Source organism: Electrophorus electricus, chromosome 3 (assembly GCF_041902795.1).
Source record: "Electrophorus electricus isolate QZ-2024a chromosome 3, ASM4190279v1, whole genome shotgun sequence".
Classification (NCBI taxonomy): domain Eukaryota; kingdom Metazoa; phylum Chordata; class Actinopteri; order Gymnotiformes; family Gymnotidae; genus Electrophorus; species Electrophorus electricus.
This window is the reverse complement of record NC_137499.1, coordinates 21,016,991-21,040,990: the sequence shown is the minus strand read 5'-3', so window position 1 is coordinate 21,040,990 and position 24,000 is coordinate 21,016,991. Positions and strand designations below refer to the sequence as shown.

Below are 24,000 nucleotides of genomic sequence, written 5' to 3'. Positions count from 1 at the left end.
GTTTAGAACGCGGCCTCGGCCAAACGTTTCTCACCTCCGACTCTTTGCTAAATGTTGATGTGGAAAACGCCCTCTGTTTAGAGTGTAGAGAGCTTTGCTATTCCATCTGACCTTCTTTTCTTTTGGATTATGTAAGATTACCCTTTGCAATAAAAACCATGCTTTCTAAGATGTGCAATTAGTTAAGTAGCACTAGCATCATGTTTTGTTTTGTTTTTTGTTTTTTTGTAATTTGGCAGTTGGTAAAGAGCTTATCACCATCATTGAGTATTACATTTCTAACCAATGGTTCACTGTTGTGTAGTTATCTAGATGTTCCTAAATATGAGGTAGTAAAGATGAAATGTAGCCATGCAGAAAGTGACCATACATGTTTACAGATGCATATGAAACTGTGTGTGTGTGTGTGTGTGTGTGTGTGTGTGTGTGTGTGTGTGTGTGTGTGTGTCTAGTGCTGGGAGGTATTGAGTCCCGCAGTGTACTGAGGAAGATCAGTGACATGCTGGAGGTCATTCTGAAGAGGATGGACAGTCTGTCGAAGCTGGACAACACCAACGACTCGCGCCGTCTGGAAGAGCTCAGCTCAGCGATTAACAGGTAATGGCGCTGGTCCTGTGGCCATTCCTGGATCCGAGCTACTCTGGGATGTGGCTCATTGGGGCATTTGAAACCGAAAGTTGTTCTTTGTCAACATTTTTACAGAACCTTTGGCCAGTGACTTCTGAAGTTAATCTATGACCTTCTCCTTATCCAAGTTATGTCAGCTGGCCAAGGCAGTAAACCCCTGAGCATCCGACAGGCTGCTGAGATGAGTCCCAGGCTGGGGATATTTGCCTGCCTGTGAAGCTTGAGGCCAGGTGCGATAGATTAGGCTCTTAGCTCAGTTCTTCAGAGTGCTACGTCTTTATAAACACAGCAGAAACACGCTTCTAAAGCGCATTCTCTTTATATTAATATTGTGTTTATCCATCTTAGCGTAAGAATGACAGTTTTGGGTAAGTGAGAAAATACATTAACTGGTGTCTGAGATCTTACAGTGTTTAAAATAGGAATCCTAAATGCTTGAAATATAAGGGAAACGGACGGCTGCCAGGCCAGGCTGAATAAATTATTTAGGCTGAATGTTTTATTTAGCAAACAGTCAATCTGACTTGTACTTTGTAGGCTACGGTAGCTCATTTGTGAGCAGGTTTGTGAGTTAGTAAGCGCTAGCTCGTCGTTGCTTCCGGTTTGGAAGTGCGAGTCTTGACTTCCCCTGCACATCTCTGCACTTCTGCTTCATCAGTCAGTATTAGTTTTGAGCAGCACTTGTTTTGTGCATGAAGGGCTTCATTTGGTTTCTCCTCTGCTCTGGTCGATGGAGGACCACTGATTGATGCTGTGTGACCCGACTCTCAAGCAGTGGATCCTGAAGTAATCGGCACAACCCTCAACACGCCCGAGAAAAGAATAAAGGCCTTGTTATAATATTTACATAAGCTTGAAGCTGTGTGATACCACTGTTTAGCTACGATGCTGTTAACTGCTAATGAACGTTGAATCTGAAGTGGCCTCGGAAGGGGCAGAAAATTAGTTGCCATGCACATGAGCGACGCATCCAGCTCCCCCTTAACCGATATAATGTAGCTCATTTTTCTTGCAGCTAAAGTACATAATGGCAAGGGAACATTTATACTGTTGGAAAACTCATAACATATATTTAAGCTTTTTTAATATAATGGAGGAACAGGGAAGGTGGAGGATCACACCTCCACTGGAGCTAATTTGTGACCTTTGGCTGTTTTTTTTTGGGGGGGGGGGGGGGGGGATTTCCGCTCCTCGCTACACGCTTTTGTAGGCAGCTTTCATTCTGTGCCCGAGACAGCGTGGACAATCGTCATGCAATCGCACAGCCTACAGTGAGGCGGGGCGGGTGGGGGGGGGGGTTGTAACCACAAAGAGAGAGTGAAGGCTGCTGGGAAGAGCAAAAGGAGAAGTGGAAAACGCTTATAAAAAAAAGGAACAAACCTGTCAGTGTCCTAGAATTTAACTGTGTTATTTCAGGTACGTATTAGTCCGTAAACACATATGATCTGAATTTTCTTTGTTCTTGAGAAAGGCCTGTTGTGTATCAGCCTTGTTACCATATTCCTGATCTCCGTGCGGATACGTTCGTTAAAATGGTCTGTGGAATTAAGAGCAACAGATGTTATTTGGTGTATTCACTTGGAATGCCTAACAAGACCACTAAGCCTAGTTGTAGCAGACCATCATCCACTGCCCAGCATCTTTCATTCTTTCATCAACAGTATGGCATCTCAAACACTTGGACATCTCCCAAAGAAGCATGGTGTTTGAATGGTCAGCTGCGTCTTACTGCTGAGAAAAATGCCTCGGTCAATAGTGGCCTGCTATCTACTGCCAAATGTAGTGCCAAAATATTAGCCCACTTTGTACTTTGCAGTAACTTGTTATAGCCGCAGATAATAATAAATATTAAACATTATCACTTCTTTATGTGCATTTCAGCAATTGGGAAGGTAGTGACGCATGAAAAAATACCACTCCTATAAAATGTTACTCTTAGGAAAAAAAGCCCAAGGTGCTTCACTGCAGTGTCTGAGAAACGGTATATATGTTCAAATGTAGCTGATCTTTCATGTTACATAGATAACTAGATGTCAGATACCCTACACCCAACCATTAGAGTTCCACATAGGATTCCACCCCCTCACTTTACTCATAATAAACCTCCAGAAACCCACTACCTCACAAGCTCTTCAAAGGGGTCATCATGTACTCACCCTCCTTAGTGTGTGTTTCACAACAGTCAGGTCCGGTATCCCAGACCCGCCCCTCCCCCAAGCAACAACCCACCAAACCTACAGTGGCGACTAAGGCTGTACCTAGCCCTACTGACACCATTAATGCGTAATCAATGCCATATAGACTTCATGCACTAGAACAACAGCATATGTTTATGCTAGATTTACCCATTGTCCTGCCACCGTGCAGACAATCACTCCTTAAACTGTAAAATCTGGCCTCACTGTTGACAAAGGCCAAACTGTTGACTAAGACCTGTTAAAATTGTTGCCAGTGGCCTCACTGTTGACTAAGGCCAAACACAGTCAGACTGCCACCATTTCCATATGGATTTTACCCATTATGCCACTGAACACTCCCTATACATATTGGCCCCCATGGTGACAGAGGTCATACTCACCAATAATGCCTGCTCAGTGCCACTAGTTCTGCTTGTGTTTACCATTCTAGACATGACAATAGCATACCATGACAGTCTACTGATCTGTCCAGTATTCTGTGTAAATGAAACACAGAAAAGCCCCAGCCAGTCCTTCTTTATTCTGCATTTCTCCAAGTAGCTGGAGCTTTCCTTATCCAAAGCCACTTCCTAGCCCTTTAAGCTACTTCTGATAATTCCTTCACAGATACCTTAGCATACAACCTCTAAAACTAAATTCCACAAGCAAACATTTGGCAGACTTGGCTATAAATCCCTTAGTACCTATCTCTACTGATCTAATATATCCCTGCCAGCCATGTTATCTCATCTCAGTCTACATATTTCAGCTTCTTCCTTTTGAACGCGTCATTAGCTGCACCCTCGAATGGAATGGTTAACTCTATATGATAAACAATCTGATTACTTTCAAAGTACAACTGAATATCCAGCCTTGCACTGTGGGACCTGTAGTTTTCTACCTACATCTGCTACCAGTTTCCAATCTCATGCAATCTCATACCCATCTGCTGATATTTATAGCATTTGCTTGCTCTTCACAACACTGCCCCTCAGACGGAAACCCAATAGCTCTACTCCTGACACTAATGGGCAGTGAGTTAACCTCTGTTATTGAATAAGCATGCCAAGGGGATAAGCACTTGATTGAGCCTTCATGAGTAGCATCTCTGCATCAAATCAACCTTATATGCCAATAAAATATGCTTCAGTGTACCAGCCACTGCATATAATTTACAACTAGGATGTTCACCTACTCACCGTCCAGTGTTATGCAGAGTTGGAAGGATATCGTAACTCTCGCCAGGTGAATCCCTAAATTCAAACTAAGCCATTGTCATTGTTTTCAGGAATTTCTCCTTTCACAACTGATAAAGTTCTAGATTTATTGTGTTTGACCTACATCCTAGCCCACCTAAGATTGTCACTTAACTTTTCTGGCAACTGCCGAATAAATGGCAGAAACGTTGCCAGCATTGTCATGCCATCTATGATTGTCATGCCTGATTGGTGGGAGGTGCAGGAGGTACCATCCTTCAGACCCTCCCCCAATATAAAACCCAATTAGAGGCTTTAATCATCACTTCTATCACCATCATAAAATGCTAATGTTGAAATAGCACAACCTTTCATTATACCTATTTCTAACCACTGCCAGGACACAACATACTCTCTTGTATTAAAATATAATGAAATATCGTCAAAATAAGCCTTAACCAGCTTCATAGTCTTAGCCAGTACCTGGAAGAACCCGAATGCCTCCCACAAGAGATTATGCGGCACTGAGCCAAATGCATTAGCCAAGTGCACATGTAGGTCCCTACCCTCCATCTTCACTGTCAGAAGACGATGCCAGATAATGCTGCTATACCCCAAACCCCCTGCAAAACCTGATATTCCTGCCTTTTGCACTGATGTGTCAATGAATTTATTTACTTTCAAATATGTAGCCAACTGTGATAATACAGCTGCGAAAGAAAATCTTACCCTCCACGTTAGGAAGGCTTTTACGTTTAACCGCTCAATACCCAAAGCATCATTCTCTTTCGGTAAAATAATACCTCTTTAGATATAATCTCTTTCTTTCACATGAACATAATCTACCATAAAATCTTCAAAACATCAGGTACACTTTTATACACACATTATGGGACCCCATTAGGCTCTGATCCAGAGCCTGCCTTTGCATGACACACCTTATCTCCACTTAGGTGGACTACCATCCATTAGCCGCTCACTAGTGTTACCCAGCAGTGGAATATCCGCTTTGTCCTTTCCTCGTCAGAATACACACTATTGAAATGCTCCTCTAAGTCCTTTCCAAGTTTTGGTCTCCTAGTTTTCTCTTTACCAAATAAGGTCTTAACAAAAATAATGGATCCATAAAGAATGCTGCCCTAGAATGCTTTTTATCTTCCTTGTCATCAAGATCTCTGCTCTCCTCAATACCAACAACCTGCTTTCCATCTCTCTTTCTGCAATGTGTTAATACCCTCTTTCCTCAGCATCTACTCACCCCCAGTGCTTTCTAAGGGGGGGTAGGTATGATTTATAAAATATTTCTGTCAGACTTGCATCATTCTTGACCACCCAAAGGCTAATTCAATGTTCGAGGCTTCCCTTCAAAATGAGACTTTCACAATAGTCTGAAAGTGTGTTACTTAACGACCATGTCTAACAATGGCAATAAAAATGTAGCTAGTTATTTTGCTAGAGCAAGCCAACATGTTTTAGCTAAAACTATATGGGTCCATTTTATTAAAAGTTAATGACAACTGCATTTATTATTTCAAGATAGACGAAGGGTCGCTCTGTCAAATTTTTTATTCATATCTATCTATCTATCTATCTATCTATCTATCTATCTATCTATCTATCTATCTATCTATCTATCTAATAGAAGGACATGAATGCGCATCAGTGATTTTCCAATGTACAAATTTGGTTAAGCAAAAAATGATGATAGTATTTGTAATTATTCAATACATAATTTAAGTAAAAAATACATAATTGTATTTTCCATAATTTTTAAATTGTCACAGACATAGAGCATGTGAAAAGGAAAGACATAAAAGCAAATCTCCATCTGGAGATTAATAAACTGAAAAGGAACATAAACGTGTACAAACCATAACTGAAGAAAGACAACAAAGCATTAATGACCAACAAAAATACATACAAGGGGCTTATAAAGGAGGAACATAACAGAATAACACACAAGTGACACAACTAACAAGGCCCAACACACACCACCTGTGTGGGGCAAGGCATACGACCAAAACACCATACGTGAAACTGCCAAGCAAAACAAACAAAAAGCCACATGGACACCACCACCACGAGGTGGGGCTTGGGGGGGGGTGCAATTTGTTATCTGAGCACACTTTTGTGTTGTATTAGGACACTGAGAATATGAAATACTAATGACATTCTAGTTCACTAAATGTTGCAAAATAAAACTCACCACTAAATTGATAACTTTGGTAACTTTAGGTAAACTGGTAACTTTTGAAAGGTAGTATATATATTAATATTTTTTGTAACTTTCAAAACAGTGAATAGTTCATATAATCTAAGTTTTTTCTATATCCTAAACAGAAAATAGACTGATGTGGACAGTTTTAGTTCATTTTTAAACTTTTTAAAATATATGTTAAATTTGGAATTAAATAAACATTCTGAGTTTTATATCATTTTAAGGCATTGATTGTTTTGGTTAAAATGGTGTGTATATATTGTCTACAATGTACAATATTCACACAACAAGCTTTTTTTCCCTTTGTTTTTTACAACTGTGCCATCCCGTGCCCGAAATGGAACGTTGGATATGGACTGGGAAGGGTTATTTCACCCTTTCGTGCTCTCCACTGCTTCTCTGGCTAACATCCGTTCTCTCTCTTTCACCCTCCCAGCACGTTCCTTCCATGAAGAACCCTCAGCCTTCTCACTGACGTCACCTTGTTCCACCCACACGCATACACCTGCGATCTCTGTCCTTCTCTTACCACACTGGCTGCTTCTATGTTTATCCCCTTTCTCGTAGTCAGTACCGTTCCCAATCCAGTAGCAGTGTCATCCACCTATGAGTCATCTTCCACCCCTTCTCCCGCAGACGCCTGGGTTCCGCATTTATCTGCCTCACTGTAGCTTCAGCTGGTTGCGTGTACATGGTTCAGCAAGCCTTGGATGCTGCCAGTGTGAATTGCCAGCCCACGACAGCACAAATAGGGTCTGCTTCCTTTTGTCAGCTGTCTCTCAGCGCTTTCACGACGTCTTTCCCCTGTTGTCTGCTCCCCTATTAATACTAGTCGCCAGGTGCACTAGATAAACAAGCGTAATTATACGCAGGATGTGATGTCAGAAGTCCTGCACCAAGCCATTACGGTTTCACATAGGGCTCAGCCCACTTACTTCATACCAAACAGATAAATATGACAGTTGACTTATTGTAATTCTCACCATAATTAATGTCGTCAAGAACATCTCAGAGTTCTAACATTAACCTTCATGATAAACACCAATAATTATTGGATGTAGCATTAATCCACTCATATAACTAGCTTCTTACCTAATTGTGCATTTAAGAACAATGATCACTCTTCTGAGGCAACTAAGTTTACTGCATCTTCAGTGCTAATGGCTTTGCATTTACAACTAACTGCTAATTTCGCAGCTACTTCTCAGATGCACAGACACTCCTGGTGCATGCACATTTCAAGAAGGGGGATCAGTCTGTCAATGAGAAAAAAAAATGTTGGCAAGTTTGCACACCACCAAATGTCCCTGACATTACCCACTGCCTGGTAGCTAATTTGAACTAATCTGAAATTTTCCAGGTAGCTAGCTAGCTAAACATATTTAACATATAAGTAAAGGGTATAATGATCCAGATAATTAGAGCCTGTATGTAGCTACAGCTGCATCTGTGCCCCAGTATATCCTCACATCCCTTCATATAAATTACAATACAGTATTAGTGTATTACAGATATTACAATAATATTTCAGGTAAGGTCATACTTACAAAAATGACCCAGTTTTAGTTAGACTACCTCTGGTCTCTGAGCATGTCAATGTCATTCATTTGCAGAGCCCCAACGTCATACAACACCAGTGTTTCAGGACAACAGTTCCGAGCCAACAGTTCCTAACCAACAGCAGGACTTCCAAATTTTGGTGCGTTCCAACTTCCCCTGCAGTTCCCTCCAGAGTGGACTTCAGCCACTTTAAGGGAGACTCCAAACTATTGGGAGTAAAATGTTCAGTTTGAAGGGCACTACAAATTGTACAGGGAATAGTGAATAACACTCCATCACTACACAGGAAGTTGACATGACTTTCCCATCAATCGTCGTGTGTTCTGACAAGATCTGGCCATTTGAGCCTGCTGTGTGACAGGCTGATACACAGAAGATGACACCGGGGAATCAGAACGGGAAACATTGCTTAATGAACAACAAAGGAGCAAAACAAACAGAAGCGTGGGTAGATTGCTCGGCGAAAAAAAAGCAGCGTGATCAAAGAGACGGACAGAGGGCGCAGCACTCCCTGTGGGATGGAATAGGGAACAGGTGAAAGTGATGTTTAAGTAGGTGATTGGGAATGGGGGTGTGGTTACGAATGGTGATTGGCGAATCCCTGGCTGAGTGCTGACTGAGGCGTGACCTGCTGGCCGACTGATTATATCACTGGACAACAAAAGTTTACTTTTTGCTTTGCTTCGAAAACTAAAATAGATGGACCATATAGTCCTTTTTTGCTGGATTAAAGTCTGTTTTTAGAATTATGTATATATTATTTAAGGACAGTTTTAAGGACATTTAAATTAAGGACAAATAAATTTGACATTAATTATATATTACTTTAATTTGATATATTACTTAATATTACCATAAATAAAGCTATTACACTTAGAATATGTTGAGGCATATTTAAGTATAAGTAAACATAAAATATGTTTATGTATTTAATTTTAAAAATAAACATTAAAAAAATAAATAAATGTAGAGTGTATGATTTTTGCCTATGCTTATCCTCAGAAACTGCCACCATAGAGGGGCTGCGCTTTCCTTGGTACTGCAGCATGTAGTGATTCTGCTTCATAGAGGTCTTTTGTCCAGTAACAGACTTATATGTGTCAGGTTAGGCTTGTGTGTGTGTGTGTGTGTGTGTGTGTGTGTGTGTGTGTGTGTGTGTGTGTGTGTGTGTGTGTGTGTGTGGGTGGGTGGGTGTGTGCAAATGAATGTGAGTGTGTGTGAGAGTGAGTGGGAATGAGAAAAAGTGATGGATAAATGGATGAATTTTTGTAGATAAATGACATGGCTGTACTACTACTACTTGTAAGAAGTAGTTACACATGCATCACTCACTGCTTGCTAGCTAATATTGGCTGCATTGGAAGATAACTAGCAAAATGTCTTGTGCAAGCATTAGATAGCAATGCATGTGTACACATTTATTTACACATTCTTGTAAATAAAAGACATATTGGTTGGGATTAATAAGATCAGTGTGTGTGTGTGTGTGTGTGTGTGTGTGTGTGTGTGTGTGTGTGTGTGTGTATGTGTGTGTGTGTGTGTGTATATATATACCTACAGATACCTTCCAAGCTGTAGCTATATACCTACAAATCCTCACAACCCTTTATTTAAATTATTACAACAGAACACACATGTACATGAAACAACAGAACACAACACAACCTAAATGTTGTATCTACATTTACACTAAAATGGCAAAAAAAAGCACAGTATGTCTCAGTGCATGCCAGCTAACGTTAGCTAGTTAGATCGAAATGTGACCAGCCAAACTTTTTCTACATGGGTGTTTCAAGAATGTGGCTCAATCAGTCAGTGAGTGAGCGAAAATGCCTCTTCCAGTCCCACTCGCTATGCAGTCCAGCAAAACCTGTCCAGCAAAAAACATCTTGAGTGGCAGGCTTGGACACTGTCTTTTCACGCCTTCTCGGCTCCTTGATTTTCTAGAAGTAAATGTCCGATGGGCGCTCTTGGTTTTCCCCACGGGAGGGTGGTGTCTGCTCTGTTAGTACAACAGCGTGCTAGAACATTCTGCCCCTTCGAGTTATTTGTCTAGCAGGGCTAGAATAACACGCAGACGTAGAAGTCTGGCCGTCCGAACCCATAAATACTTAACTGTATTTTTATTGCGTAATTACGGTTCATTGACTTTCCACTGAGGCAGGGGTGTATTTTTGGCCTGGTCATTTGTGTCGGGGCCAGCATATAGTTACCCACATGACATCTAGCCCGCTGCAGTGAAGGGACGGGGTATAGGGGCGAGGCGAGGCAGAAAAAGACGAGGAGAGAGAGCAGCATGTTGGACCCCGGACAGAGCTCAGCTACTGGGCACTGGAGCAGAGCGCGGGCCCCTGTCAGCTCAACAGGGCTTCTGTGATTAATGGACTCTCTCAGAGTCTGCCTGACAGCCACAGCCTTCGGTGAGACCTTTCTCCTTCTGTTTCGCTCTTCTCCCTTTCGTTTGATATCGGTTTCCTTTTTTCTTACTTACTTTCTTTTGTTCGTTTTCTTTGTCCGTTGCATTTTATTACAAGCGGCCCGTGTCCAGTCTAAGCATCATGCAGTCCAGTCTAAGCATTTTTCAGAGCAGCGTGCAGGCTGCAAGTTCTTTCTTCCTTTCTTTCTTTAGATTTAATAAATATCAGTCTGACTTCAAGTAACAACCAGTATGGATATGTTATTCTCTCCCTCACAGAAAAAAAAATGTACCGCTTCAGATGCTTTGCGATTTTCTTCTCTGCGGGTGAACTTTACCTTTAATGCGCTTGACTGGTGCTTCGAGCATAACAGCCTTGTTTTGGTAGGGAAATTCATGGGTAGCCAATGGTGAAATGAAATATGGGCAGGCTTATCTGCGTAGAGAGCTTTACTGTCTCTCCATGATGGCACTCCACAGCATCTCAATGAGAGAGAGAGCGAGCCAGCGAGTGGGAGCGCATGTAGCCGCTGTGATTCTCATCGCCGCCGACGTGCTCTCCGTGTATGGTGAAATTGGCCTGATGTATCATGCGCATTGTCTGTGATGCACCCTCCAGGCAGGTGTTTGCTAACGGGGAAGGAATTGAGGGAGATGGTACGAGTGAGAGAAAGAGAGAGAGAGAGAGAGAGAGAGAGAGAGAGAGAGAGAGAGAGAGAGAGAGAGTCAGGGTAGAAATGAGAGAATTTGAACGATGAAGAGATAGATGGACAAAAGATAGGTGAAGAGTGGGCACGTGTATGGGAGAGATAGCTAACAGGGAAGCCGGAGCAAGAGAAAGAGGGAGCGTTATCACATTTCTTGCTTCTCAGCAGAGTGATACGCGCCAAATGAGACCATGTAGGGAGTGCGTAGCCTGAGGGTTTAGAGCACATTAATGCTCTCTCTCTCTCTCTCTCTCTCTCTCTCTCTGTCTCTCTCTCTCTCTATCTGTCTCTCACTCACTCTCGGCCTCTCTCTCTCTCTCTCTCTCTCTCTATCTGTCTCTCACTCACTCTCGGCCTCTGTCTCTCTCTCTCTCTCTCTCTCTCTCTCTCTCTCTCTCTCTCTCTCTCTCTCTCTCTCTCTCTATCTGTCTCTCACTCACTCTCGGCCTCTGTGTCTCTCTCTTTTGCTCTCTTTCTCACTCTCAGCCTTACTCTCACAACTATGTCAAGTGCTCATAACACACACACACACACACACACACACACACACACACACACACACACACACACACACACACACACACACACACACACACAAGGGCGTCCCTCTGCTGGTGAAATATGTAGCTCCTTTTATCTGATCCCCCTGTAGTGCAACAATGAGTCTGCCCTCAGACACGCCGTAGCGAAGGCTGCGTGCTCTACCTCGTCGCGCCCAGGCTGACGTGCGCGAGTGCTGTTCAGCATAAATTTTTATGCTTCCAGTGAAATGGGCAATTATGCATGTTAGGGATATTTGCAGAAGTAGTAAAACAGTTCTCCAGAAGTGCTGGCTAATTACATTGTAAAACTTCTAACGACTGCTATTCCGTACCTCCCACAAACGTGGCTATTGCCACGCCCTGCTAATGAGCAGAACCAGAACCGAGGGCCAGCGGTGCCGCGTTTGCACACCAGGCCCTATAATCTTCACTTACCAACAATGCCAGTCTTTTAGACAGAAGTTCTCCTTTAACAGTAAAACATCTCACATTCTGAAGGAGAAACACTGCGTTGTTGGCTAGCCGCTAAATGACCTGTCAGGGGGGAGAATGGCTGCCAGTTAACACTTGCCTTCGCGCGTCCCAATGACAGCGGCGCCGACGGATAATAAGGGCACGTTCGTTAGGGCTCGTTAGGGTTCGTTAAGGCCCATTAGAACTCGAAGGGACAGACACACCTCGGGGCTGTTGCGAGAAGGTTGTTTGTTGTGTTAAATGGGGCTTTCACGTGCAAATTCCACACGTTGACTTGCTCACTATTCACACATCTAGTTTCCTTTTTAGTTCAGTTCCTTTTTTTCTTATATCTAGCCATCAGCAGTGTCTGTGGCTGAGGTAGTCCAGTATCCTTCAACACTATTTCTCAGTAGAATTTGGTTTGTGTTTTTTGTTTCTCACCCCACAGACGCAAACGAGTATACTGTTTGCGTAATGTGTCATTGCGATGACAGATCGGCTCGCGAGAGGGCAACGGGGAGAGTGACCCGTGGCGCCGGCGGGGTCACCAACGCCGGCCGCCTTTCGTTTCGGCGACTTTTTTTCACTGGAAGCACGGGCGAGCCGTGAGGGGCCAGGCGGAGGCATCACGCCGGTGTCCTTGGCGATAATCCTCTCTGCCGATGCAATTGTAGGACTTGGCCCCTGGGGATGACAATCTGCTCCAAGGAGATGGAACAATATCTCCAGTTTTATGGCACCTTTGGGTGTCCCGAGAACAAACTTCAGGCCCCGTGATCGCCACAGCGACTCTGAACCTCGGCAGGTCCTTAACAGCATGTGACGCCATTTTTTGTGAGGCGGCTGGCAACACTGTAAGGGTGGAGCTGATTACCATGTCATCCCACGTAATGGCGGGCTTGTTAAACACGGATCCGCACAGTTCTGCAGCTTTAATCCTGGGGAATATCCCAACAAATGTTCATGAGTTTGTGCCTGGAGGTCCAGCTGTGTGTGTGTGTTTGTGCGCACATATTTATGTATGAGACACACACGTGCATGCAGCCTGTACCCACCGACATGAATCTGCTCCCTCCTCCCGCCACCTACAGGCTCTTTGGGGAGTTCTGGGACGCTTCCCGACACTTCGTCAATTGCAGTGAGCGGAGACGCGTTTCACTGCGGCGTCTGCAGGAAAACCCATAGTCAGCAATCCTTCAGACTCTCATAGATCACTGCTAGCCTTCATCTGTTAATCTCCTCACTTATTAGAGTAATACACCCTGCTGAACATGCATCCTGCACACACACACGCACACACAAACAAATACACACACACCCTGCAGGCATGCGAATTCAGATCTTTTTTTATCCCTCCACTAATTCTGCAGGCAAATTCAAGTCTAGTTTATTAAAACAAACAATCAGTTCTGTGTAGTTAGATAGCTGCATCTGAAGGTTTACGGCCCCTGCAGCCATTTAGGCACGTTCCCTTCGCACGGGAAAACGTCACCGCCACTGCCTGCCGGCCCGCCTCGCTCACTGGCTCCCGGAGCTCGCCATAATGTGCGTGGGAACGCCCTTAGCGCCGGTGCTAAACCGTATCGGCGGGTTCGGGGACTTTTTCGATTTCACGCTCCATCCAAATGCCTTGAAATCAGTGAATGCACTGGGTGTTATCGCTTCCAAGTGTTTTCAAAAATAAGTGGGAGAGATCCATGGAGAGCAAGAAACAGAGAGGAAGGAAGATTGGAAAGCCGGATAGAGAGAGAGAGATGCGGAAAGAGAGGGAGAGAGAGAGGGTACTGTCTGCTTCAGAGCATTCTTATGTAGCTCTGAATAATCATGACTGGATTTCTTTGTTCTGTAGCCACAAATGAAAACAGTTAAGCTGTCTAAGTTGTAATTTGATGCAACTTAATGATGCTGTTTATTTATTTATTTATTTATTTTGTGTGTGTGTGTGTGTGTGTGTGTGTGTGTGTGTGTGTGTGTGTGTGTGTGTGTGTGTGTGTGTGTGTGTGTGTGTGTGTGTGTGTTTACAGGATTCAGCCAGCAGGTCTGGTGGAGAAAATTCAGGCCATTGCTCAAAATGTCTCAAACATGGCAGTTCGAGTAGAGCAGATTCTTCAGAACAGCATGGCAGTGTCCAGAGGTACAACACAAATGCGCAGACACACACACACACACACACACACACACACACACACATGCATTCGCACACACAAAGGTTTTTGATAAATGGTCATCCCATTATTTTCATGGTGCTTGTTGATATAACTGCCCTGTATCTTGTTTTGTTTTTTTAAATGTGTTTATAGGGGAGATATATTTATAGAGAGATGTATTTCTGCTTTGGGATGTATTTTGGGATGCATTTGTACAGGTAGCAGAGTAAAAACACACATTCACTCACATACTCCAGTACTCCAAGACTGAAGAAACTTCACATGATACCAAAGACTAAGTAAAGAAATGTCAGCATATATAATTTTCTGCAGTTTCTGAAGATAAAAACGCAATGGTTTCAGATTCACAAAGAAATGAGTCACTCAGTATAACTGCCTATGTATAGGCACTCTGGATTATGGGAAAACCTCCTGCTAAGCCCATGGCATCTTAAAAATTGTTTCCCTGTAAATTAACAAAGTCGAAATAAACGGAATACAGTTGAGCCCGGAAGAAATTAAACAGAGTGCCTTTAGTGTGAAGGCCGTGCATGACAGATTTAAGAACCCCACCACCGCGTCCCACCCCAACACCGCGTCTGCCCCCACCCAAACCTGCCACATCCACATCTGATCGCGCCCTCGGATGTTAGGGGTGCCCTCCATTCTGACTTCATCGAACTCTTCCGGGAAAAAAAAAATCTTCTTGTCTCTCGTAATGGATGTAAATTCTGTATTTTCCTCTGTGCCCTGCCGTAGGCCTTTGGAAAGGCACTGGATAAAGACTAGCCCCAAGCACTCTTTTAAACTAATACAGAGACTTTAATGGAGAGAGTGTTTTAATGGTGACCTCGGGAGGCCCTGACATTCCCTGAGAGTCATGAGACAGGCCTCTTCATGAATATTCATTCAGGACATAGTCTACTGCATAAAGAGAATGAATTTTGGATAGTACGAATTATCTTAAATTTTTGGACAAGTCTCTATGTTTTATAGCAACAAAACAGCTGGTCAGCTTTCTCTAGTAATAACGTATTTATGAAGGCTTTAAAATTGCATAGGTTTAAAGTCTATTTATATATTGACTTTAAAAAATTATGTAATTTAGAATAAATAAAAGAATAAGAGAAGCTACAAGTGACAGCACCTCTTATGATTCTGTCCACATGAAATCTCTCTCACACTCTGTAATTTGTATACATTTATAGTGCGATCACACTCGACATGCAGACAACCTTTTACCAATCCCCAAAGGGAGGAATATGTATGTTCTGTACGCTTCTGCACCGAATCCGTCACACTTGTCTAGCTGGCCCTTTAATGAAGATAAGCTGCTCGTCAGAGCTTGAGAGTGGGGACCTGCATCTCAGTTCTTCTCTCCGATCCCTCATTAGCCAAACGCAAGCAGCAGCTAGCAGCTAGAATTCGGCTAGAGGCTTTCAGCGTAACCAACGACAACACCCCCACCCCCATCCGCCCCTTCGGTCTCCAGCTCCGCCAGCCCCAGAGGCTGGTGTGCTGCAGAGTGCTTAGCGAACCCAGTGAAGCAATTAATACACTGACACCATCGCTACCGGGCAAACAGTGGCCCCCTAAACTATGTTTGGCGCTGGCTGGGTGCGCATGTGTGCGTGCGTGTGTGTGTGTGTGTGTGTGTGTGTGTGTGTGTGTGTGTGTGTGTGTGTGTTACTTAATGCATATTGTATTCTTTGTGCCAAATCAGTACTGCCGGATTTCTGTTGCTCTAAGGTTGCCGTTGATATGCAGCAATATATACATTCTATACTATTTATATTTATATACATTTATATACTATACATTATATACTAATTTATATACAGTTATATACATTTAGGATATACAGTATGTAGGTTTAATTTATATACATTAATATACAGTTTATTTGTCTGGATGTTTAATGCATCACTGCACTGTAAGTGACAGTTTTGAGCACTAGAAGCAAATACCAGTGGCAGCAAAACCATGTCAAAATATCCAAAACAGACGTCTCTCTCTCTCTCTCTCTCTCTCTCTCTGTCTCTCTCTCTCTCTCTCTCTCTCTCTGTCTCTCTCTCTCTCTCTCTCTCTGTCTCTCTCTCTCTCTCTCTCTCTGTCTCTCTGTCTCTCTCTCTGTCTCTCTGTCTCTCTCTCTCTCTCTCTCTCTCTCTCTCTCTCTCTCTCTCTCTCTCTCTCTCAGAGTAATAAACTCTCTGTCTCTCTCCCCAGTCACCCGTGATGGAACTGGGGGCCAGTGCGATGTTCCCAGAGACCCGCGCTTCCCCGACTGCCTGGGGAAAGTGGACGTGAGTGCCTGTGTGTCTGCCTCCTGCTCACGGGCAGAGCGCCACCCCACTGTCGCGATAGCTTCATTCTGTTTACTATTTAGCACTAATTTATACAGTGTTAGGCCTGAGTGTGAAGGCTCTTTGTCAGTTAAAAACTGTGTACAACATCCATATGACAGAATCAAAACAGAGTTTTAAAAGTGTAACACCATACATCAAAATAATCAGACAACTGGAATAGCAATGTCACTATACACAGAATGTTCGCCAACAATTATAGCTATATTTCTTGTATCAGTTTGCCTTTTGTACAGGTGTGTATTGGATTTCCTGTGTGACTTGTGATTGGCTGGTTTAGTGGATGAGGGCCCGATGGACATCTGACCCCTGCTACGCCTTCTATGGTGTGGACGGTTCAGACTGCTCCTTCCTGATCTACCTGAGCGAGGTGGAGTGGTTCTGCCCCCCGCTGGCCTGGAGGAATCATAGCAGTTCATCTGTACTGCCAAAGAACTCACCCAAAAGACAGGTGGGGAAGCTGCATGCATCACGCACAGGAGGGACATGCACTTTTACTGACTAATACAGGGACTGAAAAAATCAAAAGGGCGGAAGGGACAGATTACGAATCTTCGTAAAATACACGCATGTTGATAAATACAGTGCGTAATGTATCCAGTGCACAAAGTACAGGTGCTCCTCTCTCACATCATTCTTATTTTACTTGTTTTTTAAAAGTATTCTAACAAATATCATTTTTTTATATTTAGGTTGTACCCATCTCTATTTCTGTGACTCACTTTATATTTATGTATTTCTGTTTCTCCTTCTTGTGCACACACGCACGCACCCACACACGCACTCTTCTCTTTTACCTCCTGGAACTCGGCTCACGTTGCATAAATAAATTCTGATTAAATTCCTCATGCTGCCTGCATCACTGCTGGTATTTACAGAAAGGAGTTCCAGGCTGATTCCTGGCTGCTGTGATGTGTGTCTGTGCATATCCGTGCGCGTGTGCATTTGTGCGCGTATGCTTTTGAGTTTGCACATGGGAGGTGTGCTTAACTTTCAAAAAAACTTTAATGCTTCCAGTCTCTAAAGCCATGTGTCTTTTTCTGTGTGTTTCTGTGAGTGTCAGCATATGCACGCACGTGTGTGTGTGTGTGTGTGTGTGTGTGTGTGTGTGTGTGTGTGTGTGTGTGTGTGTGCGTGTGTGTGTGTGTGTGTGTGTTTGATACTGTGTGCATGCACACAAGTGTATGTGTATCGCATGTGCTTGAGTGTTCAGTCATGGCTGTTTTGGACAGCTCAGCAGACAGTATGTCACAGCAGATGTAATTTGTCTGATTGAACTGATCTATTCACACACACACACACACACACACACACACACATGCACACACACACACACACCCACACACAGAATCGTTCAAACATTACATTTGCTTACCTAACACATGTACCCACACATTCATGTATTCCAAAGTAAATAAACACACACACAGGCACAGACACGAAGGTTTTTATTCAGCATGACAGTTGGAGCACTGCGGTGCCTCTGGGCTTCCCGTGGGACTGGAATGTGTTTGTCTCTTTGCTACTCGTTGTCTCTCTGTGTTTCTTTCTCACCCTCTAAGTCTTTCACTCTATCCCTTTCTCTCTCCATCTCTCTCTTTTGCTCCCTCACCCCATCTCTCGATCTCTCTCTCTCTCTCTCCCTTTCTTCCTCTGTCTCTCTCTCTCTCTCTCGCTCTTTCACTGTCTCCCCGAGCGAAGACTTTATTCATCTTCCTGTACCGTTCTGCGCTCCCCTATTGCTTCGGTTGTAAAACTCGCATCTGTTGCTTTCATTGTGAAACCACATTCTGCCTGTTTGGAGCCACAAATAAAACCTCTCAGAAAAGCTCCGAGGGAGAGGTCTGCATTGTGGTGAGAGTCCAGGTTTATCGGCTTGGGCTCCCGAGACCCCACGCTCGGCACTGCCCTGTTACGACTTCTCATCGCTTCTCTTATCTGTGCCAGTGCACGATGGCCTGCTGGGTTAGATCGGGGGGCACAGAGCACGGGAACATTGGAAGCAGGGGAGCGGCTGCGACTGGCTCAGGAGCAGAGAAACGCTCCAACAGGTTCCGTGCTCAGCTTGCCACTTTTCTGACCTCTTTTCGCTCCCTCTCTTTCGGTTGTAGCTCCTTTGCTCTTATCTTTGCCTGCGGCATCTGACCGTCAGCTTAGGACACGAGATGTGTAAATGGAGGTGTCATTAAAATTGATTCCCTCTCTCTGTGTTATTTGCCCGTCTCTCTTCTTCGCTTTCTGCCCCTCTCTCCCTCCCGTCCTCTTCCTCACCCTCTCCCGTGCAGGCTGCATTCCGCACAGACCTCAGCTCCTTGCTCACTCAGGTGGGCACGGGGAAGGAGTCTCTGAGCTTCATGAGGCAGCGGATGGGCAGGCTGGCCATGCAGTGGGCCGCTGCTGCCCACCACCTGGGCCTGAAACTGCACCATCGCTGGAGAGAGCAGAAGAAGGTGAGGGGATTCACACACACACACAGACACACACACACACACACACACACACACACACAAGCACACACGAGCACACAAACACACATACACCCACATACACGCACACACAAACACGTGCCCGTGCGCGCGCATACACACACACACATACAAACACATGTGCACACACACACACACACACACACACACACACACATGTGCGCACACACACACACACACACAAACACGTGCCCGTGCGCGCGCATACACACACACACATACAAACACATGTGCACACACACACACACACACACACACACACACATGTGCGCACACACACACACACACACACACACACACACGCACACAAACACGTGCACAGACACGTCAAATTCCCGAATGTTTGAAAACTGGGGCTAGCAATGTAAAAAGCCCCTACTGTTAAAAGAACAGATTCACCAGAAAAAAACTCAGCTGACCTTGTTTATGGTAGTCTTTGTAATCTAAGGTCATAAGGTCATAAGGTCATAAGGTTTGCTTGTCTCTGTCGTGGGGGCTTTTTTGACCCGTTTGGTGAGGCTGTCCCAGTGCTCTTCTCTCCATGTTATTTCCGATAACGGTCCTCCTCTTTTGTGAAGCACCTCCTGTCCGCTCTCGACCTGCCCTGTAGGCATGTCCCAGCACCTCCCCTGTGGGGACCACTGCTCTCTAAACATGGCACCTTATCTCTCAGTCTGTGTCCAAAGGGGTGATTCTGTACCTGCTTGCCTCTGTCCTGGGGACTCTTAACTGCTGTATCTTCACCGTGTGATTTTATCGCTCCTAGGGGATTAAGGCTCTGTCCCACCAGACGTCTCCCCGCAATGCAATCCATTGCGTGTGGGCATGTCTCCAAAAGCCCGTTCATTCACTGTGCCCTAAATAAGTTAACAAGCCCCAGAATAGTGCTCTCTACCAATTCATCTCTCTATCTTTCTCTCCGAGCGTGCAAAATGGATTTTTTTTTTATCTCCTAACTTTATGTGCTATCTCAACACCAGCTGTTGTGGTTTCTCTCTCCGTCCTGTCTACAGTTCTACATCATCCGCAATTAAGGGAAGGCCAGGAGTCACAAGCTATTTGCTGTCTGCCGTAGATAAGGCCTCCGAGTAGAATGTTCTGGAATGGGAACAGTGGGTATAATTGCAAATCAGATTCCCGTGGCAGACAGTCACGAGCGCGTGAGCTTCGACCCAAGACGCGATGGCGTTTGCTACTCCGGTGAGTGGCAGTTTTACAGATTAGCTCTAGAGGTCCAGTGTGATCCGCGGGAGAAATCGTAGAAAGGGCCTCCGGGAGGAGGGGCTGTGATAGCAGGGAGATTTATGGATCTGTCCATGGTCGTTAACCATGTCTGCCGTTTATCAAAAGTATTCAAGCCTCACCACACTCCATTTCCCAGCATCCCTTGCCGCCCGAAGGACTTTTTTTCCCCCCTACCTCTACTTTTATACAGATTTCTGACGGGGAAATGTACAAGTCAAATGAATCGAATGCAATTAGCATCAGATATCCTAGCTTCAGGGACTCTCTGGTGTTGATTGTTTCAGCTGCTTGGTTCATGGAGGGTGGCGAGGAGGATGGAGCAGGAGGGCAGAGATCTGTCCTGCTTCCAGGGGCGCGTGGGCCAGCCGGTGACTTCCCTCCTGGCTCCTCTCAGCCACTGTTGGCTGATGGGTCCAGCTGATCAGACGCGAACTCTACACGTGCCGTCAGCTGCAGCAGCAGCCAGCACAAACAGGCTGTTCTGTACCCTCCTCTCTGAGGCACATCTGGATAGTTACTGATCCCTAGGAATGACTCTCATGTTTCTAGCACTCTCAGAAATGACTTTGTATACATCCCAACGAGGTAGTGATAATTCAGTAAAAAACACAGTGATGGAAAAATAGTTCTGAGTGAAATTAGAGTCAATGTTTAAAAAAAAATTGTATTAAGTGTGCTTGTTACTTTGGGAATTTGGTTTCTGAATTTATGCTTCCATGAGCAGCATACAAAGCCTAATTTTGTAATTACTGGTCAAAGACTGCATATGAAGTTGTAAAAAGAGTGGCACTCACTTTGAAACAGACTGTGATTCCACGGCAAAAGGGGCGTGGCTACCCTGTCATCTGGAGAGTTTCAGGATAGACAAGGCCGGGAAAGGCAAAATGCTTTGTTCAAATGTGCCTCAGTTCTTAAAAACATGTACTGGCAGGATCAACTAGTAAAAAAACACCTCATGAAAGAATCTATAATAATGAGGCTAATTGTAATCTGTTTTTATGCCGTGGTTTATCGACAGTCCTCATGAGCCCAGACAGGGAGTTTGCTGAAATACTGGGTCTTTACGGGGTGTTCATTTCCTTTTCATACATTTGAAAATGAACACCAGAACAACACGATATTCTATCTGCTCTTTACTGTTGAATCTCCTGTTTAATAATCCTGAAAGGGTTTCACGGCTTCCCAGAGAATCGGGAGGCAAACGGAGCAGAAGTGTTTTTCGTGAAATGGGAAGAGAACCTGAAGCTGCCTGATGCTGCAGTGCCGGAAACAGCAGTTTGGGCTCCCCGACAGAGAAACACAAGCAGATTTTGATGTCTTGGTTGCACTCAGACACTTTATCGTGCAGTAGGACACTGCTCTTATGGGGGGACGTTCAAAGGAACTCAGCTTCAGGGCCGAGTCCAGCCGTTGTGCGAGGGTGAAATGAGTTTGGTCCATGTCCGCTCCTATGGTAGAGATGAGCGGTCCAATCCCATAGCTACAGGGATCCAGTTTCCATGGCTGCTGGCATCTATGCTCAGAAGGGAATATCACCCATGAACAAAATGACACCTTCATTAACTGATACTAATCTGATTGCACCAGTTAAATCTACCAAGGTCAATATTTTGATCAAACATCTGTTTGTTTCATTTCTGGCCAAAAAAGATGTTTAAAAATTATTAAGGGCAGAAGATGTTCATTACTGCTCGGGAACTAAATTCTTTCCCTAAATAATGGAGTTCTTGATGCGTGTTGATTGGTCGTGGCGGTTATGTAATCAGTCACACTGATTTGAATGTCTCTCATGGGGCTCATGATTATTGGTGTTTTTAAGTCCCTCTGTCACTTCCAATTAGTATCCGTTGCCGATGGTTGAGCGTTAGTTTAGTCACTGTCTGTGTGCAGTAATCTACTTCCCTTGCCTATGTCACTTAGCAGTAATCTATTCGCTCGGTCAATATGAAGTCAAAAAGCTATTAGTGAGCAGGTTGAAGTGAATCCACACGCAGGGCTGGTTTGCTGGATATGGATGTTAAGTCTCAGTGCCAGTGGTAAGTCACCGCTTGTCTTTTTTCGTTTTATCTTACAGGTTTCTGGGCTCACAGTTCTTCTCGCTGGCTTACACACATTGTGGTGCCTCTGCTTTAAAACATCATAACATATTTCTGAAAACCTTCCACACATTTTGCAGATCCTTGTATACTGTGATCAAAATGAAATACAAACTATGAAAGTTCTCTTCAAAATGCACACATGACATGAATCTCCGTGATGTTTTTCACTCGGGATTAATAAACTGAAAACGCAGTTGTCACATTGAATATGCTGTTATCTTTGTTACATGCATAGACTAGAGACAATGAATAGTAAATTGCATGCTTATTTGATGAATTATTTATTGATGCATTTATTTCTTTGAAGCAGGACTTGAAATAGGGTCATGCACTTATCTGGACTCATCGGTGTAATCACAGACCTTCCAATGGCACAAGGGGAAAAATCTAAAATTGGATGTTTAATTGGTAAACAATAGAGAATGTGATGTAAAAAAATGATTTACAATGTATTACATAAACACACGATAAAACATGTTCAGAAACATAGAACAAATGTTTTGTACTCGTTTTCATTTCTAAAATCTCCCACGGTAATTTGACGATGCTCGGGTCTTGCACCTACTCTTCCTCATCCTTTCCCTCTTCCTCTTACGCTTTATGCCCACCATTGCGCTTGCCATTTTCCACTGTGCAGCTGTGAGGCCCACAGGCTGCTTACAGTAGCAACTTTTACATACAGTGGGTGTGTTCATTCCACCATTGGCTTGTGTGTGGTCATGCGGTCATGCTTGGAAGACCCCTGGACAGGCATATGGTAGTTCATTCTTCATGACTCATCCATCTGTGTGTAGCATTTCTACATGAATAATGCATCTTTAAATGAACTATGCTTTCACAGACACAACAGTCTGTCTTTGCTTCCATTCTGTAGGATAAATATATCTACATGATCTTTTGACACTTGTCTAATTATGCAACACTAACAGAGAAGTGTATAGAAAAGGTCATTAAATTAAGGTAAGAAGTCACTGATTCCAAAAGTTATGTTTTTGTCTTAATCTTACCAAAGTGTGGAACGTGAGTTTATCATTAAACGTTTGCATTTTACGTTTACATTTACCACATTTTGCCGATGCTCTTGTCCAATATTCTTAGAGACTCAGGGTTGCATGAAGTGTTTGGAAAGTGCTTCAAGAGTTTGTAATAAACCAAGTGTGTTTAGCGTGGCATCTGCGGCGATCCCATAAACCACACTCGTCCCAGCACTGCCACATCCACCTCTTCCCACTCTTCTCCGATCTTGTTCGTCGGATTACTAACTAGAAATATCTGTTGCCTATTTTCTCCCTCTTTTAACTCTCCTGTTTAAGCTTCCCTCCTTCGCACTCTTTTGTAAAGTATTGTCGTTCTCATGACAAATACCAAACCTTTCCTGTATGTGTTAGTTTTCCGGGTTTCCGAACTCTGCCTTTTTTCCAGACCCTGTCTCCTGCCTGATCCCCGGACTCCACCTGAACCCTGCTCCTTGTTTTCGACCTTGGCCGGCTGGACCTTGAGTACATACCAGATCCCCTATACCTGTCTTGCTACGTTCAGGATCCAGAAGCATCTCCCCAGCCACTCGATTAACCAAATAAATCCTCTTGCATTTACCTTTGTTACACTGTACCAGTGAGGTGGACAAAACACGCCTTCGGTTATTGAGAATCGAGTCCAATCAAAATGTATAAGCAATCAAGAAAAAATTTGGCCCACGGTTTCCTAATTAGAACACATTTCTGAACCATCAGTTTAAATTGTTGAACAGATTGCAAATGA

The 24,000-nt window shown here is 43.9% G+C and overlaps 1 protein-coding gene across 1 annotated transcript in view; it reads left to right on the top strand.

Moving 5' to 3' along the window:
• The window catches only part of LOC113587790 (alpha-1,6-mannosylglycoprotein 6-beta-N-acetylglucosaminyltransferase B), a 96,859-nt gene that overhangs the window by 24,452 nt on the left and 48,407 nt on the right, over window positions 1-24,000 (top strand). The window contains exons 3-7 of the mRNA XM_035524791.2: window positions 453-597; window positions 13,924-14,033; window positions 16,273-16,349; window positions 16,690-16,860; window positions 18,695-18,859. Of these exons, the coding sequence (XP_035380684.1) occupies window positions 453-597; window positions 13,924-14,033; window positions 16,273-16,349; window positions 16,690-16,860; window positions 18,695-18,859 (668 nt within the window). The remainder of the gene's footprint in view (window positions 1-452; window positions 598-13,923; window positions 14,034-16,272; window positions 16,350-16,689; window positions 16,861-18,694; window positions 18,860-24,000) is intronic.